Source organism: Oryza brachyantha, chromosome 9 (genome assembly GCF_000231095.2).
Source record: "Oryza brachyantha chromosome 9, ObraRS2, whole genome shotgun sequence".
NCBI lineage: Eukaryota > Viridiplantae > Streptophyta > Magnoliopsida > Poales > Poaceae > Oryza > Oryza brachyantha.
The window spans coordinates 7,220,663-7,239,137 of record NC_023171.2 but is presented as its reverse complement, the minus strand read 5'-3'; the positions used below and the strand labels follow the sequence as shown (position 1 = coordinate 7,239,137).

Below are 18,475 nucleotides of genomic sequence, written 5' to 3'. Positions count from 1 at the left end.
AAACGAGATAGATGGGGCTCTTGGTTCTCCTTGCTTTGTTCTTGTTAGAAGCTGGGGTTACTGCAGCCGACCAGACAGGTCTGTTAGTACTCCCTTCTTGATCGCTCTCGAAATTCTTATGAAACTTGCATCAGTTTCTCATAATATATACGACATAGTTTACTATATACCCCTTTGCTTTTAGTAATTAAGTTATATTTTAATGGGAGCTACTACAAGAGCCTCTAGTTAACTAATATATATAGAGAGATATTTTATTCTTAACTTTTGCATGCAAGCTTTTCGAACTTGTGTTTTCTACAAAATATATATATAGATATATATGTAAAGTAATTTTACAGTTCTTGAGAAGGTACCGAGAGGTACTAAAAATTTATTGTAAAACTTTGGTACCTCTGGGTACCTAGATATTATGAGGTACCAAATTTTACGCTAAAATTTTGGTACCTCTCAGTCCCTACTCAAGTACTGTAAAATTGCTCATATATATATATATATATATATATGTTAATTCATCCTCCTAGATTTTTACAATCGATTTATAACTTTGTAATAGTTAATTCTATTGTCTATATCGTTAAATAGTTTTTGAAAAACTAAATAATCACTCATATTTCATCTAATGTGTTTGAGAGAATGGATGAGAACTCTACGGCTAGCTTAGCCCATGGATGGAGTAAACCTAAAAGTCAATAGCGTCATATAAAAAAATAGAGAGTAAAGCATTAATCTTTTGTGCACATTAGGGTTCTTAAGCATCGACTGCGGTTTAGACGATGAAGATGACACCTATACGGATGACCTAGCCGGTGGCATCACCTACGTCGCCGACGGCGTGTACGTCGATGGCGGCAACAACAGCAAGGTGACCACCGTGTACCAGAAGGACTGGCAGGGCCCTCGCTACAAAACCCTCTACACACTTAGGAGCTTCCCGGCGGCCACCGCTGACGGGGGTGGCCGGAACTGCTACACGCTGCCGACCAACGATGTCGGGGGCAAGTACAACGTCCGGTTGGAGTTCTTGTATGGCAACTACGACAACCTCGACAGTGCGTCACTAAGGTTCAACCTAACGCTCGGGGTGAACCACTGGGACACCGTGAACCTGGATACTGGCGACGATAACTACGGCTACCAAGCCTACGCGGCGGTGTTCGTGGCGTGGGCGAGCTGGGTGCCGGTGTGCCTCGTCAACATCGGCCAGGGCACGCCGTTTGTGTCCACGGTGGAGCTAAGGCCGCTTGGGGACTTGCCCTACCCGGTGATGGCCAATCAATCGCTCTCGCTCTTCGAACGGAGGAGTATGAGGTGGAGCGCCGACGATAATATAGTAAGGTACGTATTGGTCTACTTCCCTACATGGTTGTACCATAAGGAGCAGCTCCATTGCACGTCAATCTATATGTCACTCCAAAGCTTCGTTTCTTTGAATGAGAACCGGCTATTGTATCTATGGATTTGATTTTATTATATTATGCTGGTAGTTTATGTAGTAGAAATTCTATACGGATAAAACTCTTCGCCGAATGATAATTTTTTTTTTTTGGGAAGGCCGGGGAATTAATAAGTCAGCCAATTTCTTCTCTCTCTCTTTTGCGGGAAGCTGCTTCTTGCTAATATTGTAAACTTACCCTGTTATTTTTTTAAATAAAGATAGTATTCTTACCCAATTTGCTTTCAACCGTACAGGTACCCTGATGATGAGTACGATCGGTACTGGTACGCATGGGAACTGGAGGAAGACGACGATGCCTCAAACATCTCCACCCCATCAACCATCTCGCCGAGCTCCCAATTCGAGGTTCCCTCGCGTGTTCTCGAGACAGCCTTTGTGCCGGCGGCGGCCGGCAACTCCAGGGAGCTAATTCTCCATTCAAAGAGAGCAGAAGTACCGCCCCGTGATCATCTGGTGATCCTGCACTTCGCGGACTTCCAGAATAACAAGTCTCGCCAGTTCACTGCTTCGATCGACGACGGCGCGCAGAGCAGCCCAATCAGTCCGAGATACCTGGATGGTTCGTCCATCACCATTTGGTCCATGGATGCAGAAGGTTTTTCAGTCAAGCTAACTGCCACTGCCATGTCTGATCTGCCCCCAATGCTCAACGCTTACGAGGTCTACGGTCGCATCATCCACGACAACCCGATGACGTCCCCCCAAGACTGTAAGCTCTACTATCTGCCTATCGAGCGTTTTTGCTATTCTTAGAAGGTATATTAAGGTATCATCTTTTCTTTAAGGTACCAGAATTTAGATTTTTCTTTTACTATTCTTGAGAAGCATATTGAGGTATCAATAATTTTAGTGTAAAATTCCACCATACCTCAGGTTGCTAAACTTTTACGCTGAAAAATTTGCTACCTCGACATACTTTCAAGGATAGTAGAAAAGCTACTAGAACAATGCAGTAAAAAGAAAAGCTACTTCTTAAGGATGATAAAATAGCATCTATACATCTGTCTGTAACAAGACACACTAAACAGGAATTTGTTATCATAACAGGTACTAAACTTTTACACTGAAAAATATAGTAATGTTTTTTTAAGGACGATAAAAAGGCTCCGCTAAATAACACATATTCAAGTATTTCTGCTGAATTTTTGCTCTTTATTCTCATATGCTAGTTGATGCGATCATGGCTATTAAACATGAGTATGGGATAAAGAAGAACTGGATAGGCGATCCATGTTTCCCAGAGAATTTTGCTTGGCATGGTGTTGGATGCAGCAAAGTCACTGATGACAAAACTATGAGAATAATATCTCTGTAAGTATTATTGGGAAGATATGTATGTACCAGCATCATTTTTATATAGTTGGTACCTTTTCTTGACGTTGCATTAATTGAATTTATTATGCAGCGATCTCTCCAACAGCGAATTGCATGGGTTGATATCCAATAATTTCACATTGCTTACAGCCCTGAAGTATTTGTAAGTATATTTTCCTCTGACATTCATTGGCCACATCTGAAATTCCCAGTTGACATGAATAGAGATACTGGCACTGTGTACTGTTTAGCGGAGTTTTTTTTATCATCATTAAAAAAGTACCTTGAAATATCATATTTTTTCAGTAAAAAGTTTATTACCTTCATATGGTATACGAAGTTAGCATATTTTGCATGTACAAAATTTTGTACCTCATGTAACCAAAATCTGAGTGCAAAATTTGGTATTTATCAGTATTAAATTTCTCATTATCTTGCGTGGCAGAGTGTTGATACGATATCTGGCACTAATTATATGGTTCGAAGCTTGATTACTACTATTCTGAATGTTCGAAGCTTGATTATCTGTGGTCAACATATATGTGTACTTTACCATGGTTTCCCTTCTTATAAATATTTAGTTTAACAAAAAAGTATCTCGAGATACCGTTACCTCACGGTAGCAAATCGTTTCTGATCGTTGGATCTAACCATGTATATCCTACCCAGCTAGATACAATGGTAAAAAATGATTTGATACCTTGAGGTACCGGTACCTCGAGATACTTTTTATTGGACCGGAGCAAATCTCAAATATTTAAGTGGAGTATATTGTTTGCAGACTGTTACAATGTCAGGGTCATTAAAGTCTTAACGCCTAAACTGCATAACGTTTTCTACAGAAACTTGTCATGCAACCAACTGAATGGGACAGTTCCAGACTCCCTCCGTAAAAGCAATGGATCAATTATTTTCAGGTTTGTCTGCTTTCATTATTCTTGATTCCCCTATTAATTAGTATTTTCCGGATAAATATGGAATATTACTCTTCGTGTAATCTTTCGCCAGCTTAACAGCGAACAATGTTTCTTTTGAACCAATTTAATTTAAACCTTGGGTAATTTCAGCTATGAGTCTGACGGAGATATGTGCAAAAAAACAATAACCTCATCCCCTTCGAGAAACGGAAAAGCTAAGCTAGCTGCTTCTGTAGTGGCTCCAGTGATCGTTGTTGCCATACTTGTTGTAGCATATTTGATCTGGAGAACCAAAAGAAAGCCCCATCGTGAGTATACTCTGCTATTATATTCTGTATTGAAAAAATATATTGTTTAATAACTGTATGCCATGCTGCTAATTTATACTGTTCTTTTTTCGCCAGATGCTACAGATGATTCTACTATGGTAGCACAAATGATGGTTGCTCCTCCAGGACATTGGACAAGTCATTGGGACCATTTAGAAAGACCTGAAAATCGCCGATTCACGTACGAGGAACTTGAAAAGTTCACGGGTAACTTCAAACATTTGATTGGGCATGGAGGCTTTGGGAATGTGTATTACGGTCGTCTAGAAGACAATACCGAGGTTGCTGTCAAGATGCGATCTGAATCATCGTCACATGGGCTTGATGAGTTTTTAGCTGAGGTGCCAAATATGGTTGCTGCATGCCATGTTTACCACACAAAAATCAAGTTTTTTTTCAGATAGATTTCATACACACATTAATATATTTAACCTTTTGTTTTATCTCATTACGTAGGTTCAGAACTTGACAAAGGTGTATCACAGAAATCTTGTTTTTTTGCTTGGTTACTGCTGGGAGAAGGATCATTTAGCACTTGTCTATGAGTACATGTGTAGCGGCAATCTTTGTGATTATCTGAGAGGTTTGTCCATTGCAAACTTGGTGTATTGAATGTTGGGAAATTCTTCTTTAGATTAACTTGTTTCGAAAATCTGATAGCGGTTAACGGACATGAGCGAGGACCTATAAATAGTGGAGACCAACTAGTTGGATATATTTCCATCTTACAACCTATTAAAAATGCTCCCCGCATGTGCCCTCTGGACTTACTTATAGTGCTCCAATTTCGTTTTAGACCATCCACAGTATCCAATGGATATTTGCCTTACATCACTGTAGGTAATATCTAGTAAACTAGGAAATAAACACTGTTTTCAACCTTTCAAAAATTATTGCATATTAAGTAAGTAATTAATGTAAAAAAGAGTTGTCATAACTAGCTTTGCCGTATTTTCAAATTCGAATGATAATGTTCAAACAGGTACCAAATTTCAAAATTTGAGCATCATATGTTTCCTATGTACAAACTAATTGAGATTTTTAAAATCTATTATCAAATCATGTAGATTTCAAGGCATAGTATGAAAAAATTCAAGTGTTTCAAAATCTTTACTATATTTGATTTCATTTCACGTAACCATACTAATTTATAATATTTTATAAAAATATAAATATGTAAGATCTTTTTATAAATGTTTAATTATACGAATACAACCATGTAATCGTCTCGTAAATCGGATAAGCAGTTTAAAAGCAAATTTAATTTGACGGTTAACTGGGAGGAATATTTTTCTTTCTTGGTTGATGAACTAGTTGCGTGCACTAGTTAAACCTAGATAATGCATCTGTTGTTTTTAGCTTTCCCGTCATAAGATTCCTTCTATTAGTAGAATAATATTGTTTTGTTTTGTCCACTGTCTCCCTTCCCGTGCCCCACACACCCACACATACACAACCCTCCTTTTAATTGTGTGCAAGCAATGTTTGAAGGTAAAAGTGGCATCGCTAGAACAATGAAATGGGCAACACGCGTAAGAGTTTTGCTTGAAGCTGCTCAAGGTATGCTACAGTAAGAAGACAAACAATAATCAACAAATTCGTTATTGCCCATCTCTTCATCTAAACGTAATGTTCTTTAATGTAGGCTTGGATTATCTACATAAGGGTTGCACACTACCCATAATTCATGGGGATGTGAAGACACATAATATTCTCTTGGACCAAAATCTAAAAGCAAAAATAGCGGATTTTGGGCTTTCTAAAACCTACCACAGTGACTCACAGACTCACGTATCAACCACTGCAGCTGGATCTATGGGCTACATTGACCCTGAGTATGAATCTACTTTTGTTAGACAAATTCATATATTTTGATGATATCCTTAGTCCATTGATGCAGCCATTGTGTTTATTAATGTTGCTCATTTTTAGGTACTACGTCACCGGTAGGCTCACTGAGGGCAGTGACATCTACAGTTTTGGTGTAGTTTTACTAGAGGTAACTACAGGTGAACCTCCCATAATACCTGGGAATGATCACATCATTCAACGTGTGATGCAGAAAATGGTCACGGGGAACATCAGCTCAGTTGTTGATGCACGTCTTGGAGATTCCTTTAATGTCAACTCCATATGGAAGGTTTTAGACACCGCAATAATGTGCACAGCAGATATTGCTTCTCAAAGGCCTACAATGGCAACCGTGGTCACTCAATTGAAGGAAGGCCTGGCATTGGAGGAAGCTCATGGGGACCTAGGCGATATGGAAAATGTAGCAAGAGATAACATATCTTCGATGTCCATGCTTGGTCCATCAGCAAGATGAAGAAACCATTCATGCCTGACTTTAGGACATAGTTAAAGGTTCTCTCCTTCATGTCTAAAACAACACGATTAATATGTGCTGACTATTTGTTGTGTTAAAGGACAATTATTTATATAGCTTTTACTCATGAACAAAATCGATAGGATCATTGCATGATTTGTGTTGGTGCGATGCATTAATTAATTTGCCTCAGTGTGCAACTATAAGGGTGTTTCTAAGGTTATTGACTCTTTAGTATTATTTCTCAAATAATATGTACCAAAGATATTGAAATGTCTAAATATTTCCCTTTTGACTGAAAATAACAAAAATGTTAAAATTTCAGCACTTTTGGTTATTTTTTTCCCTCCTGAATTTCATTATTTTTAAAGAATATTCCTTTTTAAAATTTTTTTGCAACTATACCCTGATTTAAATTGTCAAACAAAATCATATCTGAGAAAATGTCCTTGATAACCCTAAGGATGAAGGCTGGATCATGCCAATTGGATCCTTGATAGACCAATTACACGATGGTGATAGCTCAGGCTCAAGAAGGAACCATAGGCAAGAGTGGTCCACATATGTAATTCATGACTTGCTTCCTATAATTTTTTTTTGACCTGCGAAGGCATATTTCACATCTAGCTAGGGTGGACCAAGATATTTAATTATGTGGATAACATGGATCAGGGGTATCACAATGGAAGTCTGATCCGACTAGATAGAAAGGAAGTGGACCGAAAACCACATAATTGGAATTAGGGCAATGTATTTCCTTGTACACTATCGAAATGGATAATGCCCTAGCCGGATACTACATTTTATAGAACATGAAGTATAACAGAAGAGAACCGGAGATATATCAATTCAGTACCGAATGAAACTAAAATGCTCATATGGTCAAAATAAAATAATATTGCTTTCTCCATTTTAATTAGCAGCTATATTAACATATCTAAAAAATTAATGAACTAATTGATATGGCTCGCCATTTGCTAGTTAGTTTGCTACCAATTCCCAGATCCAAGCATGAAAAGAGTTGATGATTGGATCCTGCCCAGTCATCATCGTACCAAGGAACATGCTGCCTAATGTGCTCGCCATGATTGCCAGATGATCACAGGAGAATGAGAGGTGAAAGATGGAGGCAAAGGAGGGCCCACAGGTCATTGAGACAACGGAGGGGTGGGATGCAGACTTGGCTGTGCTAGCCAGCCAGTTGGGCCTTGGCTTGGAACGGAGTACATACATGGCCGTTGCCCACAGGGGGAGGGTGATCGTGGCCCAGCCCACGGCAGAGGCGGCCCAGCAGGTTGTGGGCCGCTGTCTGGAGGCGGCCTGCTAGCGCGCGCGAGAGGGGAAGTGGGCCGGGGAGAAGGTGGCGGGCCGAGCGGGGAGTGGAAGAAGAAATAGAGGGGATGGACGGGTGGGCGGAGCTAGAGATGGCGGCCCAATGAGGGTAAAATGGTTTGGAATTTCTAGGAAGTAGTTTGGGAGGAAAACTGAATGCTGAACTGAATTTCTTTAATGTGGTATTTGAATTCAAATTATATCCTTGAACTCGCAATGGGAAGGGAAATTCAGCGCGAGGATTGGCTCCGGAGATTTTGATGCGGATTCAAATTTGGATTGATAGGAGGGAGTCAAAGGGCGGATTCGCTCTTCGGGATAAAATTTTGGACCAGGATCTGACGGTCGAATTTTGGGTCAAGGTTTTTGCTATTCGACATCAGATCTGGGGAGAGGAGTTGAACGAAATTCTTGCAGACTAATAAGAGTCACTGACAAAGAACAAAATTTTGGCAGATAGCTTTTAATAATTCGATTTTAACATCTCGTGAAAAGCGGGAAGTAGCAGTATCCAGCTCAGCTGTCATGTGTTGAGCTCCATCACAGGAGTGTCCCAATGAGGTACAACTCAACTATTATAATTTCTATAAATCCGTCATTAATAATTTCAAATTTACTAATTCTTAATTATTAAAATGAAAAAGTAATTTTGAACCCAAAGGCGAGTACTATATTCAACACTTTCTAATTCAGATTGTCATAATTATTAAATCATGTAAATACAAACAAAACAACATATTTAATGATTGTTGAGACTATACTACAATTAATAATTTTGAATTTATAATTAATAGGTATATATTTAACAGAGAAGAAGAAAATAGTTTTATTATAAAAGGGGAAAAAATAATGATATAGGTGAGGACATCTCACTTAACATAATCTAGCTAACAAATCGAAGATTTGGAGTCTTTCATTCATTACATCCCGGTTTACCTTCTACACCAGCTGGTTCAGGGCTGACAGCGGGTATGATGTTACTCAAGTACGCAGCACTCAAAGCTCGTAGTACTTCTCCAAGCAAGTCCCAAAGGAATTCAAATTTTTTACTTGATCAAACTGTTTTCACAGCCTCATGGATTGTTCAGCAGAAGGCATCCGCCCATGAGAGGGTAAGAGCCAAGAGCATAGGATGAGAGGAGTACGAAGACTCGAGCCTTGAAGCCGGGGCAGGCCAACCTGTATTCTACACCCTCTGGCCCATTTACCTAGTGGTTCGTGGGTGGAAAAAGGTCTATCAGAGGTCCCTTAAATTGAAGCCGAGTTTGTTTTTTTTTTTCCCTCAGCCTCAATACCAGAAATATTAAACCCCCAACTCATAAAAACCATGCGAAAGAGGTCCCCAGGCAGTATATGAGGATGATCTTGCTTATGTGGCATCTTAGTCAGCTGGTAGGACCCACCTGTAAGTCAAATAAAAAATAAAAACTTCCTCTGCTCTCCCCTCCCCCTCCTGCTCTCCATCGCCATCGCCACCGTCCGAGCGGAGGCCCCCGTCTTAGCGCCCCGCCAGTGAGCCGCCAGCGTTAGAGGAGGACGCCGCGCTACGCGACCACATCTAGCGCCACGGCACCGGCGGCAACTGGATCTCCCTCCCAGCCAAGGCTGGTGAGTGAATGCATGCATGCAAGTGGGTGCCGTGTGGCTTCCTGTGTTCTTGCTTGATTTTGTGGAGAATGGGTGTAGCCATGTAGGGTTGAGGAGGTGCGGCAAGAGTTGTCGGCTGTGGTGGCTCAACTACCTCCGCCCAAACATCTGCCACGGTGGCTTCACCGATAAGGAGGACGCCGTCATCCTCTCCCTCTACACCAAGCTCGGCAGCAAGTAAGCGATCTGATTGATTAACCATGCCCGCCCGACTCTCTTTCGATCATTTCTTGCCATGGCAGTCACCGACAACCACGACATGACACGCTTTGCTTTGCTTTGCTTGCAGGTGGTCGACGATCGAGGTGCAGATGGAGAGGAGGACGGACAACGACGTCAAAAACCACTGGAACACCAAGCTCAAGAGGTGCCTCACTGCCACCGCCGTAGTCTCCGTGACGCGCCTACTGCCTCTCCCGCCTCGGCGCTGTCTCCACTGCTGTCGTCCGTCCCCGCCGCGCACCCGTCGTCGCTGCTGCTCCTCCCGCTTGCCATAACGACTGTTAGGACCAAGACGTACACCTGCGGTGACTTCCTGCGGGCGCAGCCGGCGGCCGCTGCGGTGCTCCATGACCCTTTTCGCTAGGTGCGTGGACACCACAACCAACGGCTTGACGTCGGCTTCCACCGCCTTGTCAACCTCCAACTGGTCGACGGACACCAGCGTGATCGAAACCATGTGGGTCCTATAATTTTTTTAATATTTTTTGCTGACTAGTATGCCACATAAGCGAAACCATCATTGTATACTGTCTGGGGATCTCTTTTGCATAGTTTTTATGAGTTTGGGCTCTAACATTTCTGGTATTAGGGTTGAGAGACGATTTTGAAACTCGGTGTCAAGATGAGGGACCTAAAAATGAACTTATTCCTTCGTGGGTTGCCTCTTTTTCTAGGGACTGTGGCCGGCCCAGTTGGAACTCTGTGACTGCTGGGCCCGACTGCTGCACTGCTCGGAAAGCACGGCATCAAATAAAATCTTAACCGTTGTATCATTGCATTGCATTACATTACATTGACATGCATAAATATATACTCCCTTCTATTTTTTTATATGACGCATAAATATATTTAAACATGGAGAGAGTATATATCTTAACAGTTCAAATCAAATAAAATTCAGTACTTGCATTAGCTAGGGTTGTGTCAGACTGTTAGCTAATGATGCATATATATCTCCTCCTAGTTCAAACAAAATCAAAATGACATGTACTACCCAATTCAAACAAATGCTCATGGTAAGAAAAAACATGTGTATATATAGAGAGAGCGAGCATTTAAAGAGGAATATCAAGTCCCTTCGCAAGATATATATCAAGGCGTGCTAATGGATTTCGATCCAATCCAAATCCACTTCAATCCATTTCTTTACTAGCTTGTCTACCAAACCAACCACCCAATTATTTTTCATTAGGATCGAATCCAAACCAATCCAACTTCAATTTTAGTCCAACCTGTACCAAACCATTTAGTTAAAATGGATCCAACCCACTCTAGTAGAATAGATGCACCCATTTGGTATATATAAACTCGGACCTAAAATTTAAAAACTCCCGTTCACACTATAAAAATTTATCAAATTTGACTGAAATTTGGTGGGATGATTTATTATGTGTAAGAGCAACTTTGTGCAAATTTTGATCAATTTGTACATGTGGATCTCACGTATGTCTATTCTCTTATCCATTAGCTACTCAATTAAAGGATCCATTTGCCCTCCACAGGTTAAATCCATTTAAAACCTAAAATCACCTAACCAAACCCAGCCCATACCAATCCATCTGTCTTTATAACCCAATCCAATCCAAACCATTTGAAGCAACAATCCATTTGCACCCAATCAAAGACAATCCAAATTAAAACCCAATCCATTTAATCCATTTCCATCCAACCCATTAGCAGGCCTACTTGCGCCCTCACTGGAGGTTAGTTTCTTTCTCTGATTTTTTTTAAAATATGTATTTATATATGGATATACATGGCAGAAATACAGACATGGTATAGCTTTTAGATCCGCCTCTGGAAGTATGTATCCAATATATGGACTTTTGGCGCATAAGTCCTCTACGGCTTCATAAGTTACGAATTATTGTTGATCTATTTGGAATGACGCAATCCATGTTGTCTCGAATTATGAAATGGCTAACAGTGAATGGTATACCATATTCATATTGGATTTGCATCATCGAATATCACTGTAGGACGAGTATATAACTAGTGTGACATAAGAGATCTACAGAGTATATTGCAAAGGCACATTCAATATGTCGTTGAGCCTAGTTAGGATGGAGAAATTAATCTTGTAATTTTTAAATACCAAAAGGAGGTCTGGAAACTCATTCACCACTTAGTTTTGCTCCCCACACAAAAGAGAACTAATCCATTAAAATGCATGCATTCATACACAAACATCACATGATAAATTATAATGTGTGAAAACCAGTTGTAGCACAGAACCATCAACGATGCAGGAAAAATTGGAACAACTGCAGCTTCATCTTGCTACTGGAGCAAAGGTGGATGTCGGGAACAGGTTATCACTCGCTGTACTTGAGCTTCCCATCAAGCCGCTATCTCCACGAGCTTCCTCCAATGCTAGGCACTCTCTTAGTTGCGCAACTACAATAGACATTGTTGGCCTTTGAGCAACAACATCTGCAGTGCACAACAATGCAGTGTCCACCACCTTCCACATTGAACTAACATCGTAGGCACCGCCTAATCGTGCATCAGCAATCAAGTGTATGTTGCCAGCAACAATCTTTCTTTTCACACGCTGAACGATGTGGCCTTCTCCCTGTATAATGGGTGACTCGCCGGTGGCTATCTCTAGCATAACAATGCCAAAGCTGTAGACATCGCTGCTCTCAGTGAGTCTGCCAGTTTGATAGTACCTAAAATACACCTTACATCAGAAAATCTAAATGGAGCATTATGTGGTTAAGATAAAAAACAAATGCAAAAAAAACACAAATTCCATCTTGGCTAGATACGAGGTATTTGATGAAAATACAGTTAAGAAACATAAATCTATTGACATAAATATACATACTCCGGATCAATGTAACCCGCTGTCCCAGCTGGAGTGATTGTTATGTGAGTTTGTGTTTCGCTGAGATAAGTCTTGGAGAGTCCAAAATCTGCTATTTTAGCTTGTAGATTTTGACCTAATAGTATATTATTGGTTTTAACATCCCGGTGAATTATCGGTAGATTGCACCCTTTATGCAAATAATCCAGGCCTACATATATAAAATTATACCAAGAAAACAATAGTGAGAAAAAAATGTTTAAGCATGCATGAAAACATGACATTATGGACAGTTATATAGCTATAAATAAGCATGTTTCCATCGTTACTTTTTTCTAAGAGTATATTTCAGAAAACTATAACTACTTCATCAAAACTACTCATTCTGTTTCATAGTGTAAGATGTTTTGACAATGACTAAATCCATTAACATTTCTATGAATCCTAACAATACTAGAAGATCTTACGTTGTAAAACATAGGTAGGATTTGTTTGCTACAACTTTTCCTAGATAGTCCACACAAATAGATGAACCAAGTAACAAAAAGCAAATGATTTAATCATAAAACTTACAATATTGTGTGTATTACATATGTATGGCAAATGAGCCTGAACCTAACGTACAAACAAATAATTAAAATAATACCTTGTTACTGTAGATGGAACACTAATAGTTATTACAAAATCTTGTACTTTTTGAAAATTTACCCTTTTCTAACTACATGTTATTAGGAGTGCTATAAATCGTGTACAAAAACGCCTTTTCACAATATATTTTCCAAAATTATTGTATTGTTAAAATTCTTACTATGTTCTCTGTACATCTTCGGTATTCATTGCAAACATTATAGGATGAGAAGCTAAACAAATGATAGATTGGAAATGTTTGACAGTGGCATACCTTGTGCAGCTTCAACCATAATTCGGACACGTGTTCTCCAATTCAAGGTTTCACTAACAGCATTATTATTACCTTCAAATATATTGAAATAACAATAAGAATATACGATACGGATGGATTTTTAGCTAAATTGCTAACAATCAATGCATTACGTTGATATTTTTTATACCAAAATAAGTTCATAATTTTGTTTTTGGTGCACATAGTGCGAAAATATTATTTTCTAACCCAGACGAGGAGATTGGTCTTAAAATAATCAGGGTGAAGAGTTGGAAGCAGCAAACCTCTCAAACGGTCACATATACTGCCTTTAGCCATGTACTCATAAACGAGTGCTAAATGGTCGTTCTCCCAGCAATAACCAACCAAAGAAACTAAATTCCTGTGGTGCACCATTGTCAAGTTTCGAACCTATGAAATGGGACACAAACATATGGTAAATCGCATCATTTGAAGTTAATCTCATTATCAATGTCACATGTTTAACCAATTTTTCATTTTAAAAAAATAGAGGTAAAATGATAGCTCAGTTACATTGTCATATTCAAAATTGGGATGACAGGATCTGTTTAAATTGAGATGTTTGTAATGGTTTGGTAGCAGAGTTACATTAGAATCAATCATAACCTATCATCTTTTCTACTGCAATGGATCATGCCTATTTTCATTATTACATCAACTACTAGTAGTATAATAGTATTTCTTACCTCAGCTGTTTGTAGTATAATATTTTTATACTCATACTATAACTTATAAAATGAATGGTTGATATCAACTCTACGGTGATAATACTAGTATTGGAATACTACTAGTAGGTGCCACCATAAAGGTCACACTCTTAAATTTGTTGTCAATTCATTACCTCAGCAAAAAATTCATCAAGCCCGTGAGATGACGATTCAGAACGCATCTTGACAGCAACCTCGGTTTTGTCTTCTAAATGACCGTAGTACACGGGTCCAAAGCCACCTTTTCCAATGGGTCGTTCAAACTTGTTGGTGATTTTCTCAAGCTCCTTGTATGTGAATTGGCGATTCTCAACTATTTGCAGAACATCTCCATGATCTTGTCCTGTTTGTAGTGTATCATCATGTTTTGGTTGATGTCTGGAAGGTTCCACTGTAGAAACTGGTAGAAAAAAATAGCAGTTATATAAAACAAAATATCAAGTCTAAATTATATGATAAAACATCATAAAAATATATAGTAATTTTTTTCTCATAGTGGATAGTTTTACTATCTTTGAGAAAGTTCTAAGGATATATCATATTTTCTACTGTAAAACTTTGATATCTCTAGATACTACTAACCTGAAGTTACCTAAATTTCACACTAAATATTTGGTACTTGAGATACTTTCTCAAGAATCGTAGATTTTTCATAGTATAAACCCTGATGGTTAATAAATTGATACAGGCCATATGAAAATAACAAGAGCAAAGCATACATACAACTGGACTTTCTTTTATGTCTCCATATCAACAGTGCAAGAACAAGAACCACAATCACTGCCACAGGAACCGCTACCGAAACAGCTAAGGTAGTTGCTCCATTTGATTTTTTTCCTGACGGAGGCAGAACTAATGTTGGTTTGTTGCACATATTTCCATCAGAATCAAAGCTGAAAAAAAAATGCATAAATCAATCAGTTGACTGCTTACCAAAAGTGAAATAGTCTCCGATAGTCACCAACTCAAATTCATATGGAATCTTATATATAGTATTCTGCAATTTGGATACATAACGAAAAAGGCAACAGTAAGGCCCAGACCTGAAAACGAATGACCCTGTATTATTTTTATGGAGAGAGGCAGGAACTGGTCCGGTCAGTTGGTTGCATGACAAGTTCCTGTGGTTACATGAAGTTTAGATATCAGTAATGTGTCTTGCTTCCTTTCTTAGGCAGTAAAATAGTTGCATATAAATTTAAAAACTCAGCAGAGGATTGGTTGCTGACTGTTAGGCAAATCCCTGATACCATATGAGTATGCACTTATTTCAAAGACAACATTATATAAAATGTAATAAAAACTATTAATCCTAATAATCTGCAGAATAATTTACGATACAGGATCGCCAGAGATCATTTGTCTTTATTGTGAAATGTCTCCAGAATTGCTCATGACTGGTGGTGTTATATTTGGAATATAGAAGTAATTAAAGATTTTGTTTATATATATTTATATATGTACTTTAAATAATGAGCTAACTCAATGAAATATGCCTCTATTTAAAAAATGAATAGTTAAGATACATACAAATATTGGAGTGCCGTGAGTAATGTAAAGTTGTTCGATATCGTCCCATGCAAGTTACTGTTGGAGAGGTCCCTGCATGTAAATTTTCATGTGATCCAATGTAAGGCCTAGGTATGAATTCCAAGCACAATACTGGTGAAAGCAATTCGAATATATATACATACAAACATATGATCCTTGATATGTTATTATGAGGATTACTGCATTTCACTCCTTCCCAAGCAAAATTTGCTGGGTAGCACGGATCGCCCATCCAATTCTTCTTTATCCCATACTCAAGCTTAATTGCCATGATGGTTTCAACTATCATGGGCCGTCAAACATGGAAGATTCAAGATAAATTTTCACCAAATTTCAGATAAACCGGAGAAAATTAACAGAGAGGAGAATGTGCTTACAATCCTCTTGGGATGTCGTTGGGCTGTCAAGGGAGATGAGAGTATAGATCTCCAGAGCATTTATCATCGGCGGCAGTTTGGACGCAGCCGTCGGCACGAGGCTGATGTTGTAGACGCCATCGCCGGCGGTCGACCAGCCGGTGTTGTACAGGACGCTGGTGGATAGGTATGGCGGGCTGTATTGGTACGGCTCGACGTCGTTGAACGAGACATTGAACTGCCTGAGCTGGCTGTTCTGGAAGTCGGCGAAGTACATGAAAAACTTCAAGCCACGGCCACCGGGCGTCGTGTCCTGCCATGTAATGTTTAGCGTCGTGTTGTTACCGACTGCTTCAATGGCAGTCTGGATAATGGTCAAGGGCACGGTGTATGTGGGGTCTTGCTTGATGGCCGAAACGGTGGAAAGGTTCTTCCATGTCGGGCTTGTGTATCCTAGCTGCCACCAGTACCGGTCATATTGGTCATCAGGATACCTATGTAATATAAGAAAAGGCTAGATAAATATACACCTCAAATTCATATATGAATTGAGATTTGTTAACCTATATATGCTGTCAGATCCAAATACCCACTTTGGGGTTTATGCTTATTAGTATATGTTTTTTTGGAATAATTGAAAATCAACTGTTTAGAATGATAAAACAAATATTGTGCATACATTACAAATTTATATCTTTTGAGTTTTCCTCAAACGAGAGGTGTTTGCCAATTGTAAGAATACCATGTATATTGATGAAACAAAAATCAAGGACAGTGTGCGTACAAGGTGTACGCACATGGACAATATTAGGTCTCTCAATCTCTACCATCTCTTCCTATGTTTCTTTTATTGGAAACACATAAGTAAATCTAATTGAAGTCCGACGGCATCACGGCACACAATGTTTTGTACCAATGTTGACGAGGAGTACCAATGTTTTGTACCAACATTTCGTACCCAATTTTCTATCGACGCAAATTTAGCAGTGTTCTTTAAAACAAGCTTACCTTGTGATAAACTTCTTGTTGTCCGCGAAGCTGCAGCGTATATACCTCGCCATAGACTGGTTCGCCATCACCGACGGGTAAAGCGCGGCGTCGAGCGGCCTCAACTCCACCAGCGACACGAACGGCGTGCCGCTGCCGGTGTTGACGAGGCACACCGGCGACCAGCTCGCCCGCGCCACGAACACCGCCTCGTGGGCGTAGTCCTTGTCCACGGTGGCCCAGCGGTTGGCGCCGAGGTACAGGTCAAACCTCAACGTCGACCAGCCGGCGTTGCCGTCGTAGCTGCCGTGGAGGAACGACAGCCGGACCAGGTACCTGGTCCCGGCGTGGGTGGGGAGCGCGTAGCAGTTCCGCACGCCCGACGGGAAGCTCCTGAGCGTCCGGAGGTTGGTGGCGCCGCTCCATTTGCTCTCTTGGTCGGCAGCGATCCTGTGGTTCTCGCCGGAGTTAGCGTACGGCTCGTCGGAGACGTAGACGATGCCGGTGGTTGGGTCCTTGTAGCCGCTGTAGTTCGCCTCCAGGCCGCAGTCGATGCTCAGGAAATCTGCATCCATCCATGCGACCATGCCATGCGTAAACAGCCAGATCATGTGGATATCAAAATTCATCACAAATTCGAATGTGATCATGACGATGTTAAACTGAATATCCTTCAAATAAGTTTAAGAATTCGAAATTAAATCACCTGCAGGAGGCTGAGCAGCGGCATGAATCGCAGCGTGTAACACGAATGCAGCAAACAAAACAATGGGCGCCATTGGTACTAGCTGAGACCGGCCCATCGCCATGGCTAGCTAATCGAACTCCGTGCTGTATGCATTATATTTGTCACTTCATCGTGCCGTACACATTCTTAATACGTCCACCAGTTTACCTCGGAACTCTTTAATTACGAGATGCTAGTCAAATTCTGTCATCAACTTATGAAAAAAACCAATCCACAATCAAATGTATTCTTATCTTCACGCACTAATTAAAACCGGGTCAAAGTCGCACCATTAGCGCTAAATTAATTAAACTGAATGTTTGTTGCCACCGCACACAGTCACATGAAGATGCCTGCTGCTAGCTTAGCTGTTGGCCGTTGTTGCAGGATATTTTACTACACTAATTAAGCAAATCAAATAACTAACAAGAAATGTTATATCTGGGTACAGGAGAGCGTGCAGGTAGACATGGCTGAGTACTTGCTCAGATGTACGTTATTCATCAGTTTGAGCTGACCTAGTTCTAAAAAATAATTAAGGAGCGAGATCTCACTACCTTGGGCACGCTCAATGATTTTGTCGTGAACGAGAAAATTAATGAACAATGGTGGATGGAGACGACTTTAATTGCATTATGCGCGCGCACTGATTGCATTTTTCGAAATTAATGAACGAGATTAGTTATTTTGGAACGAGGAAGTACTAGCTCTGCTTTTTAGTTAGTAACGTTATTGCATTCTTTCTAACTAATCGGGATCCCAACACCGCAACGATGTTGGTCATTACCACTGAACCCTTCATTTTTGAAGGGTATAGGGTCTAGCTCGTGAATGATAAGTTACCAGTGATGAGACACATCATAGATGATT

General features: G+C 40.1%; 2 protein-coding genes and 1 pseudogene across 2 annotated transcripts; 2 read left to right on the top strand and 1 right to left on the bottom strand.

Moving 5' to 3' along the window:
- LOC102701477 (probable LRR receptor-like serine/threonine-protein kinase At1g05700) lies at positions 1–6,545 on the top strand. Its single transcript, XM_015840830.2, has 12 exons — positions 1–78; positions 747–1,338; positions 1,693–2,168; positions 2,629–2,770; positions 2,865–2,936; positions 3,616–3,690; positions 3,841–3,998; positions 4,095–4,360; positions 4,476–4,602; positions 5,511–5,579; positions 5,665–5,854; positions 5,952–6,545. Exons 1-12 carry the CDS (start codon positions 12–14, stop codon positions 6,343–6,345), a joined length of 2,628 nt encoding a protein of 875 aa, XP_015696316.1. The 5' UTR covers positions 1–11; the 3' UTR covers positions 6,346–6,545.
- A 2,103-nt stretch (positions 6,546–8,648) lies between these two features.
- On the top strand, positions 8,649–9,910 carry LOC102701202 (annotated as a pseudogene).
- Positions 9,911–11,818: 1,908 nt separating this feature from the next.
- Positions 11,819–17,465, bottom strand: LOC102700927 (probable LRR receptor-like serine/threonine-protein kinase At1g51820). The gene is made up of 11 exons (XM_015840829.1): positions 16,900–17,465; positions 15,913–16,385; positions 15,679–15,817; positions 15,515–15,586; positions 15,028–15,105; positions 14,708–14,877; positions 14,119–14,384; positions 13,541–13,667; positions 13,257–13,328; positions 12,377–12,566; positions 11,819–12,218 (listed from the first exon to the last, which is right to left on the bottom strand). Exons 1-11 carry the CDS (start codon positions 17,463–17,465, stop codon positions 11,819–11,821), a joined length of 2,553 nt encoding a protein of 850 aa, XP_015696315.1.
- Positions 17,466–18,475: the final 1,010 nt, after the last annotated feature.